Consider the following 16,143-nt stretch of genomic DNA (forward strand, 5'->3'; position numbering starts at 1 on the left):
AACCAAAGGCTACTCCATTAGCTTCTGCGATTTATTCATCTTTATGGGTTTTTGCATCAGACATTCAGATTCCTGGAACACTCCTTTAATAATACAGGAGGGTGAATTGATTCAGTCATGTTCTACTTACCAGTAATTTTTTCCTCCGACACAGTTATTAAGCCATTTGCAGTGGTGATCAAAATTACTGACACATTTATTGCATAAACTGCAGTGCTTTGACTTGGCCCCCCTGCGGAGAAAGGACAAATGTGTTACATGCAACAGAAAAAGTGATAGATACAGCCTGCAGCAGTAATAACAGGTTGGAGCCTCTTCGCACATACAAAGGGGAGGGTACACAGGGACATGAAGGATTGTCACATTATGCAAAACAGAACATTGTTGCCATTTAACAAAAAATAAGAGGGAATCGTTCAAAAAGATTTTTAAAAAAAGTAGAGCACCAGGAATTCCAGCTATACATTTCTTTACTGTAATACTGAGGGAGCAGTTTACCTGAGCTGTAACATTAGTAGGCATACAAAACACAAGAACCTCTACTTACACATCCACCTCACAGATGTAACAATGCATGTTTTCAATGACATGAGCATGCTTGGTCCTATCGAATACAGGAAGTGGACCAGGAGAGCTCTTGGCACGTACATTCTCATCTGCTGGATCAATGGTGACAGCCAGAAAATGGACAATACAATGGAAAGTGAAGAGCACTCCCATACACTGTACAAATGTAACTAAGGAAAAATAATCCCAATGTTATTTATCAGTAGACAAGTCCACTATTTTTCAAAGCATTTTGCCATGAAACTCCTCGTCAATTGAGCATGTCTTAAGTTATAAGATACATATTTAGCTCACATTTTGGTAACATTGGGGCACATTTACTTACCCGGTCCCTGCGTGATCCCCGATCCGGACTGTCCGACGGGGATGAACTCTGCAGCGATTCATGAAAATCGTGTGCCCAATATCCTGCATGGGTTGCTTCCCCGATCAGGTCCGCCGGGGTTCACCTTCTTCTTCCCGGTGTATGTAAGTGCATGGCTTGCGACAGAATTTTTAAGTTAAATCCCCCGGTTCGTCCGAATCCGTCGGAGCGTCCGAAGGCGGGATTTCGCCAAAATTCACTCGCGTGCGGCAAAAACCCCTTTTAAATACCTGTCTTAGCAGCACAAAATGGTAATCGGCGGGATGTCCGATGAAAGTGCGGATTAGTAAATGAGCCCCATTGTGTACGAAGACCGTCCTTGTGTGTTGCCTGAGGGGGACAAACACTGGATATTTTCTATTTCTACTGAAATATTGAGAGAAGGAAGCTATCCATTTCCTCTCTTTATGGCAATGTCTTTCTATTAGAATTACTTACATTCATGGGAAATTAGGGGTTGTCCTAGTTACATGTTTATGTTACAAAATAGAATAGAAATTCTATAAAGAACATAATCAGGATTAAATTGAACCTGTCAGGGCGGTTTGAGACACTAAACCACACACAGCTCCACATGTAATCAGAGATCAGAATCATCCTATATGGATATTGTCCAAGCAGCATTAACTGGGTCAGCTACACCTGGCGCCAGAGCTTGTAGGAATGTACAATGGCGCACTCCCCCTTCCACGGAACCACCACGCAGTCACCCAGAGAATCTGTGGCAAAATCCCTAGGAAAGTAAAGTGTTTGTTTTTTAATGCGGCTTTGGACAGCTCTTATATAGAGTGATTTGCTACACTATTTCCCTGGTTAAGATTTCGGGTGGTGGGGGGGGAGCTTAGTTTTTCCAGGAGCCTGTTCGAAAATGACTGAAACCTGTTATAGCTCTGTCCATTTTGATAGTATGTTGGAATTTAGCGGAGACTTCATAATAACACTAATAAAACCTGCTTGCGCTGTCATTGTGGGACTTATCTCCTACCAACCCTTTTTCATCTGGATTACAAGGCAGTTGATTCTAATCAAGGACTGTGACCAATAGCTAGTCTTTAAGATGACATCAATTATTCCTGTTCTCAGCTTGCAAAAATACTTTTGTACTTAGTTCTTACACAGGATGATACATTACAGATGCATGTGCTTTACATTCAGTGCCTGCTCTCAGTAATTCTGTAATATGATGTTATTAAAAAAACACTCCCTTTATATTCCTGATAATAACAGTGTCTCACTGATCATTCAGCAGCCTATAAACCTCAACCTAGAACCTGCCAACCAGGATTCCACAACACAGGTTGTCATAAAACATCCCCGACCCACTGAGAGATTTGCATCATCCAACAATATTCTGTTTGTTTAACCTTATTATCTTCATTTGTCATAGGAATTAGAAGGATACAACATAACCAGCAGCTATCCAATGCCGTGGCAAGAGCGGGACAAGAATGCCAAATCCTAAGATGGTGAACAAAAGATAAGTGAACCAGGCCACAAACTGCAATGGGTGTGGAGGCCAACTCCAGCCATTTTGCCGAGAATGCTGAGGGGGCTCTGTCACAGCACCCTCCCCCTCTTTGTCAAGTCCGGTCTTACCAGATGGCTTCTTGCAGATGGTCATCTAGGTAGAAAGGAAATGCACTGTTATTTTCACATACTTTATTCCAATAACCATGTAATATACATTATTTTAAATAAAAGCATCACATTTGGGAAACTTAATTTAACCCCTTCCCGCAGTCTGACGCAATAGTACGTGCATGCAGGAAGATACTGCCCGAAACCAAACATGAATTATGTTGGGCTTCAGGCAGTGGCTTACAAGTAGAGCTAGAGCCAGAAGCAGTGGGTGTCAGCTGTATATCACAGCTGCCACTCCGCTGTAACACCCACAATATGACTGTCATGTAAGGGGCTTCTCCCTAGGGATCGGACCCCACCGCCCATGTGCCACTTACCAGGGGAAAGGGAGGGGGATCCAATCCTCTCCAGGGCAGCTACAAGTGCCCTGGCGCTGCCCAGTTTGGTCTGACTGTAACCTGTCTGCACATGTGTCTGCACTGTAGTACATTAGTGCCGTGTCTTAGACTAAATGCTAAGCCTCATAACATTAGAAAACCAAGACAACATATAGCAAACGTTCTGGAAAGGTCGCACTAACATTTTTCCAGAAGGGTAAAAATACTCCTCTTACTATTTTTGAGGAGTATTTTTAGCTGAGGAGGAGTATGAAAATTTCGGTAATAAATATATATATAACTCATAGCCATATATAATGTCAATAGACGCTATTTATACAAAAAAAAAAAAAAAAAAAAAAAATCTCCGTACAGACACTCACCGCACGCACTACACACTCGCGCCGCACACAGCCGAGAATCACATAAACGCTGGCCGCTGTGGGCAGGGAGAGCTGGACCATGAAGAGGAGCAGCAGCTTCACAGCCCACGTCTCCCCTGTGGCCGGCAGTCACGTAGCTCCCACAGATTGCTGCATCCTGCGGAGCTACAGGGAATAAATTGCCAAGCGTAACTTTATGCATGCCAATTATTTTGGGAGGTAATGGTGCCTCATCATGCGTCTATGTTGCGTGGGGAGGCGTTAGATTCTGCAGCGCTGCACAGAGTTTGACAAATCAGTCCCCGTCTCCAATGGGGCTCACAATCTAATCAACCTACCAGAATGTTTTGGAGTGTAGTAGATAACCGGCACGGGGGAAACCGGCGCAAACACAGATAGAACATACAAACGCTTTACAGATGTTGACCTGGATGGGAGTTGAACCTAAGATCCCAGCGCTGCAAGGCTGTAGTGCTAACCACTGAACCACTGTGCAGCCCTAAATGAAAGTTATGAATTAATTTGGTTGGTATGACTGTCACAAACCTTACTGGGCACAAGTCATGTCATGTGACCAGAATGACATCATCTCAGGTAATTTGGCCTCTTAATAATAGCCAACTGTACCCCATGCATGTATCTGACCACATGAAGTCACAGCTGCCTCCAGGGACTTCTACTCCTTTCCATTCTCCATGGAGGCTGCTGTGATTTCATGTGATCACATACATGGTGTACAGTCTGCGATTATTACAAGGCTAAAGGACCTGCGATGTCACTGGTCACATGTCATTAATGTAACAGGCACAATGTAAAAAAATTGACACAATATTTCCTGTCTGTACATAAAGCTGTATAGTTCTGTAGTTGAATGTTAGCAGATGGTCCCCAAGAACAAGGTGCAGAGCAGTGATTAGAAGAGACACAGAGCTTTCAGTCAGAATAATAGGGAGTGGTTCACTGCCAGGCTGGGAGAGAGAAGAGTCACAAACCCCAGAAATGAGTTACAAAAGCACACTAGTGGTAGCATAAGATGGACTCTACAAACCCCACAAGTGGCTCAGGCAGTTCCTCCAGGATAGCATATCAATGCGAGTTGTGACAAGAAGATTTGCTGTGTCTGTTTGGTAGTATCCAGAGACTGGAGGTGCTACCAGGAGACAGGCCAGTACACCAGGAGATGTATAGGGGGCCGTAGGAGAGAGCAACAACCCAGCAGCAGGACTGCTTCCTCCAACTTTGTGCAAGGAGAACCAGGAGGAGCACTGCCAGAGCCCTGCAAAATGACCTACAGCAGGCCACAAATGTGTATGTGTCTACACAAACGGTAAGAAACAGACTCCATGAGGATGGTATGAGGGCCCGATGTCCACAGATTGGTGTTGTGGTCACAGCCCAACACCGTGCATTTGTCAGTGAACACCAGGATTGTCAAATTCTGGTGAAAGCAGGTTCACACTGAGCAAATATGCTGGTGCGCTTGGCCCCAGGGTCCCTCCTAATGCAGGACAATGCTAGACCTTATGTGGCTGGAGTGTGTCAGCAGTCTCTGCAAGATAACGGCATTGAAGCTATGGACTTGCCCGCTTGTTTCCCAGACCTCAATCAAATTAAACGCATCTAGGGCATCATGTCTCACTCTTTCCACCAATGTGACGCTGTACCACCGAGAGTCCAGGAGTTGGCGAATGCTTTAGTCCAGGTCTGGGAGGAGATCCTTTAAGGGGAAATTTGCAACCTGAGCCTCATTTTGACTTGTTTTAAAGAGGACCCGTCACCTCTAAAAACGTCACCAGGAGCTACTTACTAAAGTAAGCAGCTCCTAGTGCCAAAACAGACGTAGCAGTGTTACACTGCTAGCGTTATCGGAAACCTCTGATAACGCTAGCAAACACTGATGTGTAGTACAATAGAAATTAGTGTATTCATGAGGGAGGAGGGGGAGATTAGGGGCTTCCAGTGCGGTCTGGCGTTTGTAGTGTACATCGCAGCAGTGTTAGCGTTATCAGAGGTTTCCAATAATGCTAGCAGAGTAACACTGCTGCGTCTGTTTTAGCACTAGGAGCTGCTTGCTTTAGCTGACAGGTCCTCTTTAAGAACTTTGGTTTAGTCTGTAGCTTGTGTTTCCACTTTAATTTTGTGGATGACTCCAAATTTCAGGCCTCTGTTGGTTAATAAATTTGATTTCCATTGAAGATTTATTTTGTAATTTTGTTGTCAGCACATTTAACTTTGAACAGAATAAAGTAATCAAAGATAATATTTCATTCATTCAGAACTAGGATGTGTTATTTGAGTGTTCCCTTTTTTTTGAGCAGGGTATATATACAGGCAGTCCCCAGGTTACATACAAGATACAGTAGGCTCTTTTGGTTTGTTATTAAGTTGAATTTGTATCTAAGCCAGAACATCCATACTTTATAATTGCAGCTCCAGACAAAATTTTTGTTTAGCCCAGTGACATTTGGACTTTCAACATTTTTTGCTGTCATGGGAACAAGGATTTTCAGTAAACTTGATTAGGTCAGGGAGGTTTGTCTGTAAAGTCAAGTGTTCCAAAGTCGGGGACTGCCTGTATATATATATATATATATATAATTTTTTTTCTTCATCAATATATGTTTTGGCTGAAAAAGTTCATGCAACAACTTACCAGAATCAATGTGGTTGTAGGCCTGCAAGAGGAGTCTGACTCGGATTTAAGTTACTGATACTTCTTCCAAAACCAAGTGTTCTGGTTTACGAGCATCGGGGCCTTTGTGGATATTTTGATACATAAATATCAAGGCAGCAGTTTATAGTATTCAGAATTTATAATAAGTAAGAATTAGATTAAAACTGCTGTATCATAAACATTAGTAGAAAAGTCCACACTGGGCAGATATCCATTATTCTCAACAAAAGGTTTATTCTCCACAGACAATAGTGCTTGCTCTGGCCCAGACTGGAAAAAGCGAGGTGTATCCAAAGTTTCCCATGCTGGACTCCAGTTTCAGGATAAACTACTTACAAATCGATGTCAACTTCTGACAATCTAGATATGAAAGAAAAAAAAAAAAAAAAGTCAAGTAGGAGACAACTGTAGCAACAGCTAAATTAAAAAAAGATTTGAAAAGACAGAAGTTGACATCACGAGCTCTCAGAAGGGGTGTGAATAAGTTATATTACAGTGGAGCCTGATGGTGCATATTTGCATATTATATAAACTTATTTTTTACAGAAATGTTGCCACAAAAAGTTATTAAGCTTGGTACACACGGGGTACAGGACAGGGAGGTAAATAATAATCATCTACCATCAAGTAATCTGATGGTAGATGTCCTTTAACCCTTTCACGCTCCGTGCCGTACGTGTACGGTTCAGAGGTGCGGGGGTGTATGAAGAGGGCTCACGGGCTGACCCGTCTTCATACACAGGTGGGGTTTGTTACATAATACAGCAAACCCCCACCGCTAATACCTGCGGTTGATGCCAACACTGATTTCACGTATTAACACAAGACGATAATAATGGTGGAAATTATCTGAACCCAAGCAGCAGGTAATTGTGTATAACTGGCTGCACACAGGGGCTCTGGTAGACCCCAGTACTGTGCCCTGCCTGCAGCTAGCCAGGTATTTATAATTGTTATCTGCTGCACAGGGAGAATTCTAACCTTTTTGCTGCCTGTGGTGAAAAGAGTATAGCTGCTATAATACCGCCCCCTATGTACAAGAATATAACTACTATAATACTCCTCCAGTTCTTGTGCTCCCCCCCCACTGCTGCCCAGAGTTCTAGTCCACCCCCACTGCTGCCCACAGTTCTAGTCCTCCCCCACTGCTGCCCACAGTTCTAGTCCTCCCCCACTGCTGCCCACAGTTCTAGTCCTCCCCCACTGCTGCCCACAGTTCTAGTCCTCCCCCACTGCTGCCCACAGTTCTAGTCCTCCCCCACTGCTGCCCACAGTTCTAGTCCTCCCCCACTGCTGCCCACAGTTCTAGTCCTCCCCCACTGCTGCCCACAGTTCTAGTCCTCCCCCACTGCTGCCCACAGTTCTAGTCCTCCCCCACTACTGCCCACAGTTCTAGTCCTCCCCCACTGCTGCCCACAGTTCTAGTCCTCCCACACTGTGAGCAGCGCTGTTCCGTAGGTAGGCTGTATAGAGAAGCCGGATGGTCATGTCATGTGTTCCCCTCTGTACAGCAGCTGGACAGGTTCTCAAGGACAGTGTGCTTACTGCAGACTTGTTTTATTCCGTTTTTGCCGCAAATCACAGCAAAAACAGAATAGAATTGCGGACCCGATGCTGCTGCACTGGAAACTGCAGGCAGCAGGGCGGGGCCGCAAGCTGAGGGTTGGCGGGCCTTGGGTTGTGCACCCCTGGTCTATAGGAACAACAAAAATAGCCAAGGCTTTGCTATGTGTCGCACAAAAATGAGATGGCAATAGCACAAATTGAAATAGAGAAAATATAGGATATTTAGCATAGATTTAAAGAGAACTTGTCAGTCAAATTAACCACCCAAAACTAAATATATTTTCATAAACTGCCATTAGAAAGCATTGCCCCTTTCCCTGCATTGTCCCTCTACATGCCTGTAAACTTAAACAATCAGGTTCTAATGATGTATGCAAATGACCTGTGAAAGGTCTAATGAGTCATTATCATATTCTGCAGTACAGCTTTTTCATGAGCGTGAGGCACAGCCACACCCCCAGTGCTCGACTGATAGTCGGTATAATGATAGGACACTCCTGGTGCTGGCACTTCTATGTACTTCCTGGTTCCTGTAGCACCCGTGTAGCTCGTGTGTATGAGATACTCCTATACACACGACTGCATCCTGTATGTGACACCCCTGGTGCTGGCTCCTCTCTGTACTTGCTGGTGCTGGCACAGGCACCCCCCACAGCCTGTGTGTAAGAGATACTCCTGTACACAACTGATTGCCTGTATAATGATGTGACACTCCTGGTGCAGTCTCCTCTATGTGCTTCCTGGTTCTGGCACCCTTGCAGCCTGTGTGTGTATGAGATACTCCTATACAACTGCTACAGAATGCAGCCATGTGTAACAGCTTCACATGCTGTTATTCTTATACACTACTTGTGTAGCTAAAGTCTGTGTCTCTAAAACAAGCACTAGCAATTCCTTTATATAGATTACACACAGACATGGGCAAAGGGAAGAGGAGTAACAGGGGTGATATCACTTTTTCTGCCCATGTGACCAGCCTCATTTACGTAATAAAAAAAGATGATTTCAGAGTGATTAATGTATGAATTAACTAGATAAAGGCTGGGATGGAATCCTTGTGAGCTGCTCTGCTCTGTTCTTAAAACCCCTTACCAACATGTGACGTACTACTACATCACATGCCGGGTGCAGGGGTATCGAGAGGGCTCTCCATACAAGGTGGGCGTTTATTGCATATTGCAACAAACACCCATCGGTATCACCCAAAGCATCCAAATCCTGGTGGCACATGGGCACATTGGGGAGGGTGCGGTTGGGGGGGGGGGGTGGTGGTGGTCTAATGCATTGGTTGCCATGACAGCCTCGGGTCTTTATGGAAAATGGACATATCAGGGGCATGATTGGTGTCCAGGCAAATGTATAATAATAATTTTCTAATTTTCTCTAAAAGGCCAAAAGGTCTCGAGTGCAGCATCTGGCAAGGAAAAAGAAGATAAAGTTGGACTATATAAATTAGACTCATTCAGGACATGTGTACATGTATTTAATTTATTTTTTTTTTTTTTGCTTTTTCTGGGTTTTAGATTTTTTTGATTTATCTTAAAGGATGATATATCAGGCATGTGTGATTTCTAGAATGCATTCTCTATTATTGTCCCCAACTTAGAATACAAAAGGAATATTCAAGATCCACCTTCATATGTTAGTTATACACAAAGTCTGCCTCACTTATTAGACAAAGTATATATCCTTTACTATATATACATACTTTTGTTATGCCGAGTATGAGTTAGTTCCAGATGGAATCACTCTCAATTCCATATCTCCAGATTCCTGCTCCTACAGTAAGCTGTGTGTTTCTATGTACAGTCTCTTAGTGACCTGAAGGAACCAGTTTGGGAAGGAGCCCATTGTGTTTCAGTGGTTGGCTTGTTTAGTGACGCACAATTGTTTGGGCATGGTATGAAAGATAACAAAGTAACTTTGTTTTTATCCAGTTTCAGAGCCCGACACAGCCGCAAGGATGGAACCCAGACAAAACATTTCTCTAAATCCTTGCAAAAAAAGACAGACATCACCAATGATTCATGGAGGAAGCCACAGCACCGCAGGGTTAAATCCCAAAAGGCTTTATTCACAAGTTAACAGGCGCAATGTTTCGATTCACAATGAATCTTTATCAAGCACAATCCATGAATTGTGCCCGTTTTTGGGTTTGAGCATCAGAACCTTCAGCTGCGACTACTGACATCAGCAATGTCACTAGATGAAATTTCTGCTTGTTCGATCAATATAATAATGATGCCACTGGGAGCCTGCGCAATGGTGCCACCCCAACAGGTGTTTCGGCTTGAATCGCCTTGGTCTGGGGTGATGGTATAGTCTAGAGGGTCTGTCAAAATGTTAATACTATACTATAATATATTAATATGATATTGTGGAGGATAAGACACTGTACTGTGTGCCGCAGATGGGGGAGGGGCGGTAATAAGATTTGCCTGTATGGGGAGGCCTGCTATACACTATAGTTTATATTCCACATGTGAAAGAGGATTCCTGCATCACATGCAAAGTCTCTTGCAAGTCACTACATGCGACAGATAGACTGCAAGCCTGACAGTGCCTACAATTAAACATGGTGGACACACATACAAGCGACCACCATGGTTTGTGGACATCACAATGCACGATCACCCAGCTCCAAACCTCCGGCGTCCTCACCACTAGTGACAACCATAAGCAGTCACCCATAGCAACAAATTGTACTAATGCGTCTGGTTACCGTGGGTAATGGTGGCAGGTCCACTCTGCACCAGTTCTATCCACATCTCCAGAGCGACGAGATCGTCACAACCTAGTCTGCCGAGGCTTCACTCACCCACGTTCATGGCAGATACCTGCGGAGGTCACTAAAGCAGTATCATCCGCTGTGTACACCAGGACGGGAGCTGCTACAATGCAGTTACCAGGACGAGATGTGATGTCACTGGTCACATGTCCCTCCAGATCATGTGACTGAGGTTATAGAGATGCTTCCTGTTTTCTGCCTGCGTGCAGTGTGTGGAGGGATTGTCAGGGTGAGTACATCATCTGCTCCAGGGGCTGTAGGTGTGTGTGCAGGGGGGTTACACATGCAGAGCATCCCGGGGTCCAAGGGGAGCAGTGTGTCACATTGGGGAGGCTTTAAGGAACCTGTCATCAGAAATTGGCCTGATACACCAGTGCCAATATGTTGCCAACAGCTTCTAGATGATGTTTCTTTCATGACCCAGTGTGGTGGCATCATCCTGAAAATCAACTTTGAAGTTCGATGTATAAATTCATGGAGGCAGAGAGTTTAATATTAAAGTGGAGCTCACCCTGTTTCTGAAACTTTTTACCAGGGGCGTTGCTCGGGTGGTAAAAGATCTGGGGCACGGGCCCCAATGCATTTGTATTAAATTGACAGTAGTGACCATTCTTGTACATGACCCCCTCAAATGAGTTTCCCGCCAAAACCAATTGAAAATTCAGGAGAAATCCCTACTTATTCCATCCATTGCCTGCAGGTGATGTGTCCTCGGACTGTAGTTGTTCTCTATCTTCTCCATTAGCCCCAGCATCACCACGTCTCCTCTTCAGCCACATGTCCTCCCTGTAAAGTTTACCACATAGACATCTTATGTTCTTTATTGTTCCTATATCTTGGTCCCATAACACGGTTATCCTGCTGCTACCTCTAACACTCTACTTCCAAATACTGTAAGAAGACTACACGGAATACACAATTTATAAGCCTAAAATACAGGCAGTCCCCGGGTTACATACAAGATAGGTTCTGTAGGTTTGTTCTTAAGTTGAGTTTGTATGTAAGTCAGAACCATATACTTTATTATTGCAACACCAGTCAAAATTTTTTTGGTGTCTGTGACAATTGGATTTTAAAAATGTTGAATTGTCATAAAAACCAGGATAAACAATAAATCTTAATTACAGACACCTGTGATAACTGTTATAGCTGTTTATTGAAGCCTAGGACTAAAGTACAGTAATTTACCAAAATCCAGAGGTCCGTTTGTAACTAGGGGTCGTATGTAAGTCAGGTGTTCTTAAGTAGGGGACCGCCTGTATTCTAGTTTACACATACTACACTATCCCCATTTTAGCCCCCACAATAACTGACTCTCCACAATAATTTGGCCCCATACGTTACATTACTCCCTCATTGTGCCACCCACCTGATAATGTTCCCTAAACATGGCCTAACATGTAATAATGCACATAATACCAGTCGCCTCTGATAATGCCCCTGCAAAGTGACCCTTTCTAATTATCTAATTTGGAGCCACCGAATAATTCCCACACTAAATAATGCCCCCAAACACTGAATAAGGTATGTCCCCACAGACCCCATTCAGTAATGTCCCCCACAAACCTCCAGTATATAATGTTATATATATAATGGGCAAATAACAATCCCCAAAGAAATTGATGTTCCCCAAAGCCACCCAGAAATTCATGTTCTCTGCAGCCCCCACACCAATGGATGTCCCTGTTTATTTGCAGGGGTAGGAAGCTCCCTGTGCACCCTTTTAAACAAACCGGCGCACAGATGAGACGGACCGCGGCGCGGGACATTAGCAGCGCCGGATGAGGTAAGTACACGTTTATTATTTTTAAATAGCCTACCCCAGGGCGGCCCGAAGTACATTTTTATACCCGGATAACCCCTTTAAACTCTCCGCCTCCCTGACTTCATAAAACCAATTTACATCTAACTTCAAAGTTGATTTTCTGGATGATGCAACCACACCAGTCCATGAAAGAAAAATCATCTAGAAGCTGCTCAGATGCGTGACAACATACTGGTAGTGGTTTATTTGAGCAATTTCTGATGACATATTTGCTTTAAGGTTTGCATATGGATCATAACAGGTATAATAGATGCATATTGCCTCATTGGGGACATACACTATATATAATAGGTACAGGCTGCCACAAAGTCTGTGCTGTATGCGGGGTGCAGTCTGTCACATAGGGGGTATGTCTGCTGTATGTAGGATGTAATCTGTCACATAGGGCATCCGTCTGTGCTGTATGTGTGGTGCAGTCTGTCAGGGGGTCCCCCTGTGCTCTATGCGCGGTACAATCTGTCACATGGGGGTCCGTCTGCTGATTTGGAGGTCTCCCAGTTACATATCTGGGCTGCAGTTTGCATGCGGAGAACGGTGGGGGGGGGTCACATGTGGATCGTCACTGGGACAAGTCAATAGGTCGCATTCTGTGTTGATCTGCAAATATAGGCGCTGATGCTGTCAGGTAGTACAGCCGGACCAGCAAGCAAACCGCGGCAGCATCCAGAGGCAGGACAACTCATCTGCTGAGATGGCGCCAGGAACATCTGTGATCTTACCTCCGTTAGTGAAGGGCACTTCACTAACAAGCACTTTTTTTTATTTTTTTTTATAGCCCCACCACTCATTAAAACCCTTATATTTATCGTGCTCCCCCACTTATAATCCCCTGCCAATCGCATTGTGGCCTCTCTCACCTTGTGACCCCCCACCTCGCCTCCCCCTCCCTCACTCACACTGTGACCCTCACTTCGCCTCCCCCTCCCTCACCTTGTGACCCCCACCTTGCCCCTCACCTTGTGAGCTGCACCTTGCCTCCTCCACACAGTGTGCATCTCCTATTTCTACAATCTACTTATATTACTTATAAGTTTGTATTCCACCCCTCTAGATTCTATTGCATCTTGGATCCTTGATCAAGCCTGTGTCAGGAGAGAAGATTTACAAACAGAGGCCTGCAAGCAGGAGGATGTAAGTATAGCCTCCCTGCTATCACACAGATATATATGTTGCAAACATATGTCCCCTAGAGGCACATTTAAAAAAAAAAAAAAAAGTCTGAGCAAAGTTTTATAAAATAATAAAAATAAATAAAAACTTCTTAAAATCACAGTTTTCTCTTGATTTATTTCCTGTGTAATGCGATCATTGAAAAAGCAACTATTTTTTTTTTTGCGAAGAAGATCTTTAATATATTGTATATACTTGAGTATAAGACTACCCAATTATAAGCCGAAGTACCTAATTTTAATACAAAAAAATGGGAAAATCTATTGACTCGAGTATAAGCCTAGTATATAAGCCTGCCAGCTCATGCCCCCAGTATACAGCCTGTAGCCCCTGCCTCCCAGTATATGGCCAGCAGCCTCTGCCCCCCCTATATATAGCGATTGCCCCCAGTATATAGTCTGTAGCTCCTGCGCGAAGAATGCCCACCCTATAAGAAAGAAACAAAATGTGGACTCGCCTTCCGACACCCCCCCCCCCCCCCCCCCCCCTGGCAGGTCCGCTTCTTTCCATCGATGCCTCGGCTCCGTTTTTCCGTGCAGCGCCGTTGTTTGCATTGTGACGTCAGCTGCTTCCTGACATTCTAGTGTGTGCACTGGCATTGGCACAAACTATGATGACAAAAAGCAAGAGCATCGATGGAAAGAAGAGGACTTGCCGAGGAGCGTTGGAAGGTGAGTACACATTTTGGGGTTTTTACAGATTAAGTTTAAACTGAGTTAAGTTGTTTCAGCCCATTTTTTGTGCTGAAAAACTTGACTTCTACTTGAGTACACACTGTAGTTTCACTGTAAAACTAAAATTAGGTTGTATAAGCTTGGTTTCTTGTGGATAAATATCTGTCTGTGTAATCAGGGCCGGTTCAAGGTTTTAGGCTCTGTCGCCCAGGGGCCTACTTATTGGGCCCCTTGGTGAGCCGCTGTCCAGTAGCCACGCTGCCCCCCTTCCACGCGTAGCCACACTGCCCACCCCCCTCCCCCATGTAGCCACACTGTCCCTCCTCCGGGAAAGAAAAATAACCTCACCTTTCCTCGTTCCCCCCGAAGCAGCGTAGGAACAGCTACCTTCTTTCTTCTGCAAGTGCCGGCTCTGAAGTCGGGTTCAGATTTGGATGTGACATTACATTGTGTCATCAGCAGAGGGGAGCTGAAGATGACACCTCTTGCTTTGGTGGAGAGGGTAAAGATGTGTCAGGATATTTATTTATTTTGTTTACCAAGTTCTTTGGTGGTTGGGGACACACAGCTGCACCTTTTTATTTTTGGTGCACTTTCATTACAGCGTACAACACAATTGTGTTGAGGCACAGTAAAAAAAAAAAGTATTACAAACTAAGAACATGCTCTTTAGGCACAACTGCTTAACGGACGCTGGATTTTTCGCTCATTTCTCGCTCTCTACCTTCAAAAATCCATAACTTTTTAATTTTTCCGTGTACAGAGCGGTGTGAGGGCTTATTTTGTGCATAACAAATTTTACTTTTCCGTGATGTTATTTATTATTTCATGCCGTGTACTGGGAAGCTGGAAAAAAATTCAAAATGTGGAAAAATACGCGGCGATACCTAATGTGTTTGATTTTTACTGTTTTATATCAGTTCTAGGGAAAGGGGGGGTGATTTGAATTTTTAATGTTTTATTAATTTTTTACATTTTTTAAACTTTTTTTGTTTTCACTATTTCTTAGACCATCTTGGGTACTTTAACCCTAGATGGGCTAATCGTTCCTACCATATACTGCAATACTACTTGTAGGGGATCAACTCAAATGGCAACTTCAGTAACAGTCCAGGTAGCTGTTTTATTTCTTTCCAAAACAGTTTAACGAAACAGAATAGCTTGCTTCAGCATATAACAGAAAATACAGTCCATATAAACAGGCTTGACTCACAGTCCTTTGTAGGTTGTGTCTCCATCCAGCAGCATAACCAAACAATGTCACTATTGCTGATCCTTGGCTGTGTAACACCTCCAGCTCTGCATGCAGTATAGCAGAGACTTCCAGACTGCAAACACATCATCCCCCAGCTCACCTGAGCTTCCTGGCTTTATCTCTCAGCCAAAACCTGGCCTGGATATGTGGGAGTAGTCACCCACCCTGCTCTTGACTACTCCAATGAAAGCCGGCCCGGATCAACTGCATAAAGCAGCTTTGCTACATTAATATTGTTAGAAACCTAAGGTTCCTGACCAAACATTAACCGGCTCACTTCACTGAGGCCAGGCACCTCGGTGACACACATCTGCCATCAATAATGGCCCCTTGTACCTTCTCACATACTGTATTGAAACATATGGTGTTTTTGCATATGATTCATTGCAATGAGCCACTGGCCTATTGTAACAAATCTTCTGAAACCATGCAGCCTTGGGTCTGACAAAGACCGGAGGCTGTCATGGCAACCAATCGACGGTCCCTGATGACGTTCGGCGGAGCGACGATCACAAGAAAGATGGTGCCGCACATACGCCGCTGTGTTTTGAGTGCCTCCGGCTCCGCCGTGGGTGTAAGCAATAGATCTTTGCTGCAACATGCAGCAAAGCCCATCTCTGTATGAAGAGGGCACAGCCCGTGAGCCCTCTTCAGACACCCTTCATAGCTCTGAGACGGATATATCCGTCGCTGTGCGTGAAGGGGTTAAAGGACATCTACCACCGTTTTCTCGGTGGTAGACTGTCCCATATGACACTCTCGTTACCTTATATGCTCATGATGGAGCCACTTTGCGCTTCCTCTGATGCCCCCGTGGTATGGAGAAAATAACCTTTTATATCCATTCAAATAAGCCAGAGACGATCAGGGTCTCGTCTGATGAGCCCCACCTGGCTTCTCCGAAGGCTAATTCATGCAC

At 44.3% G+C, this 16,143-nt stretch overlaps 1 protein-coding gene across 9 annotated transcripts in view; it reads right to left on the bottom strand.

The window, feature by feature from the left end:
- ZDHHC1 (zDHHC palmitoyltransferase 1) overlaps positions 1–15,291 on the bottom strand; it is a 29,744-nt gene extending 14,453 nt beyond the window's left edge. Inside the window, exons 1-5 of one of the 9 annotated variants that reach the window (XM_072117714.1) lie at positions 15,183–15,291; positions 5,926–6,306; positions 2,334–2,552; positions 548–723; positions 131–232 (exon numbers count right to left, since the gene is read on the bottom strand). In XM_072117714.1, coding sequence (XP_071973815.1) covers positions 131–232; positions 548–723; positions 2,334–2,552 — 497 coding nt within the window. In that variant the 5' untranslated portion in view covers positions 5,926–6,306; positions 15,183–15,291. Of the gene's footprint in view, positions 1–130; positions 233–547; positions 724–2,333; positions 2,553–3,272; positions 3,424–5,925; positions 6,307–9,220; positions 9,294–10,234; positions 10,472–15,182 lie in introns of those variants that run through there. The other 8 variants (XM_072117712.1, XM_072117717.1, XM_072117715.1 and 5 more) reach the window with 8 other exon arrangements.
- Between the last annotated feature and the right edge of the window lie 852 nt (positions 15,292–16,143).

Source organism: Engystomops pustulosus, chromosome 7, assembly GCF_040894005.1.
Source record: "Engystomops pustulosus chromosome 7, aEngPut4.maternal, whole genome shotgun sequence".
NCBI lineage: Eukaryota > Metazoa > Chordata > Amphibia > Anura > Leptodactylidae > Engystomops > Engystomops pustulosus.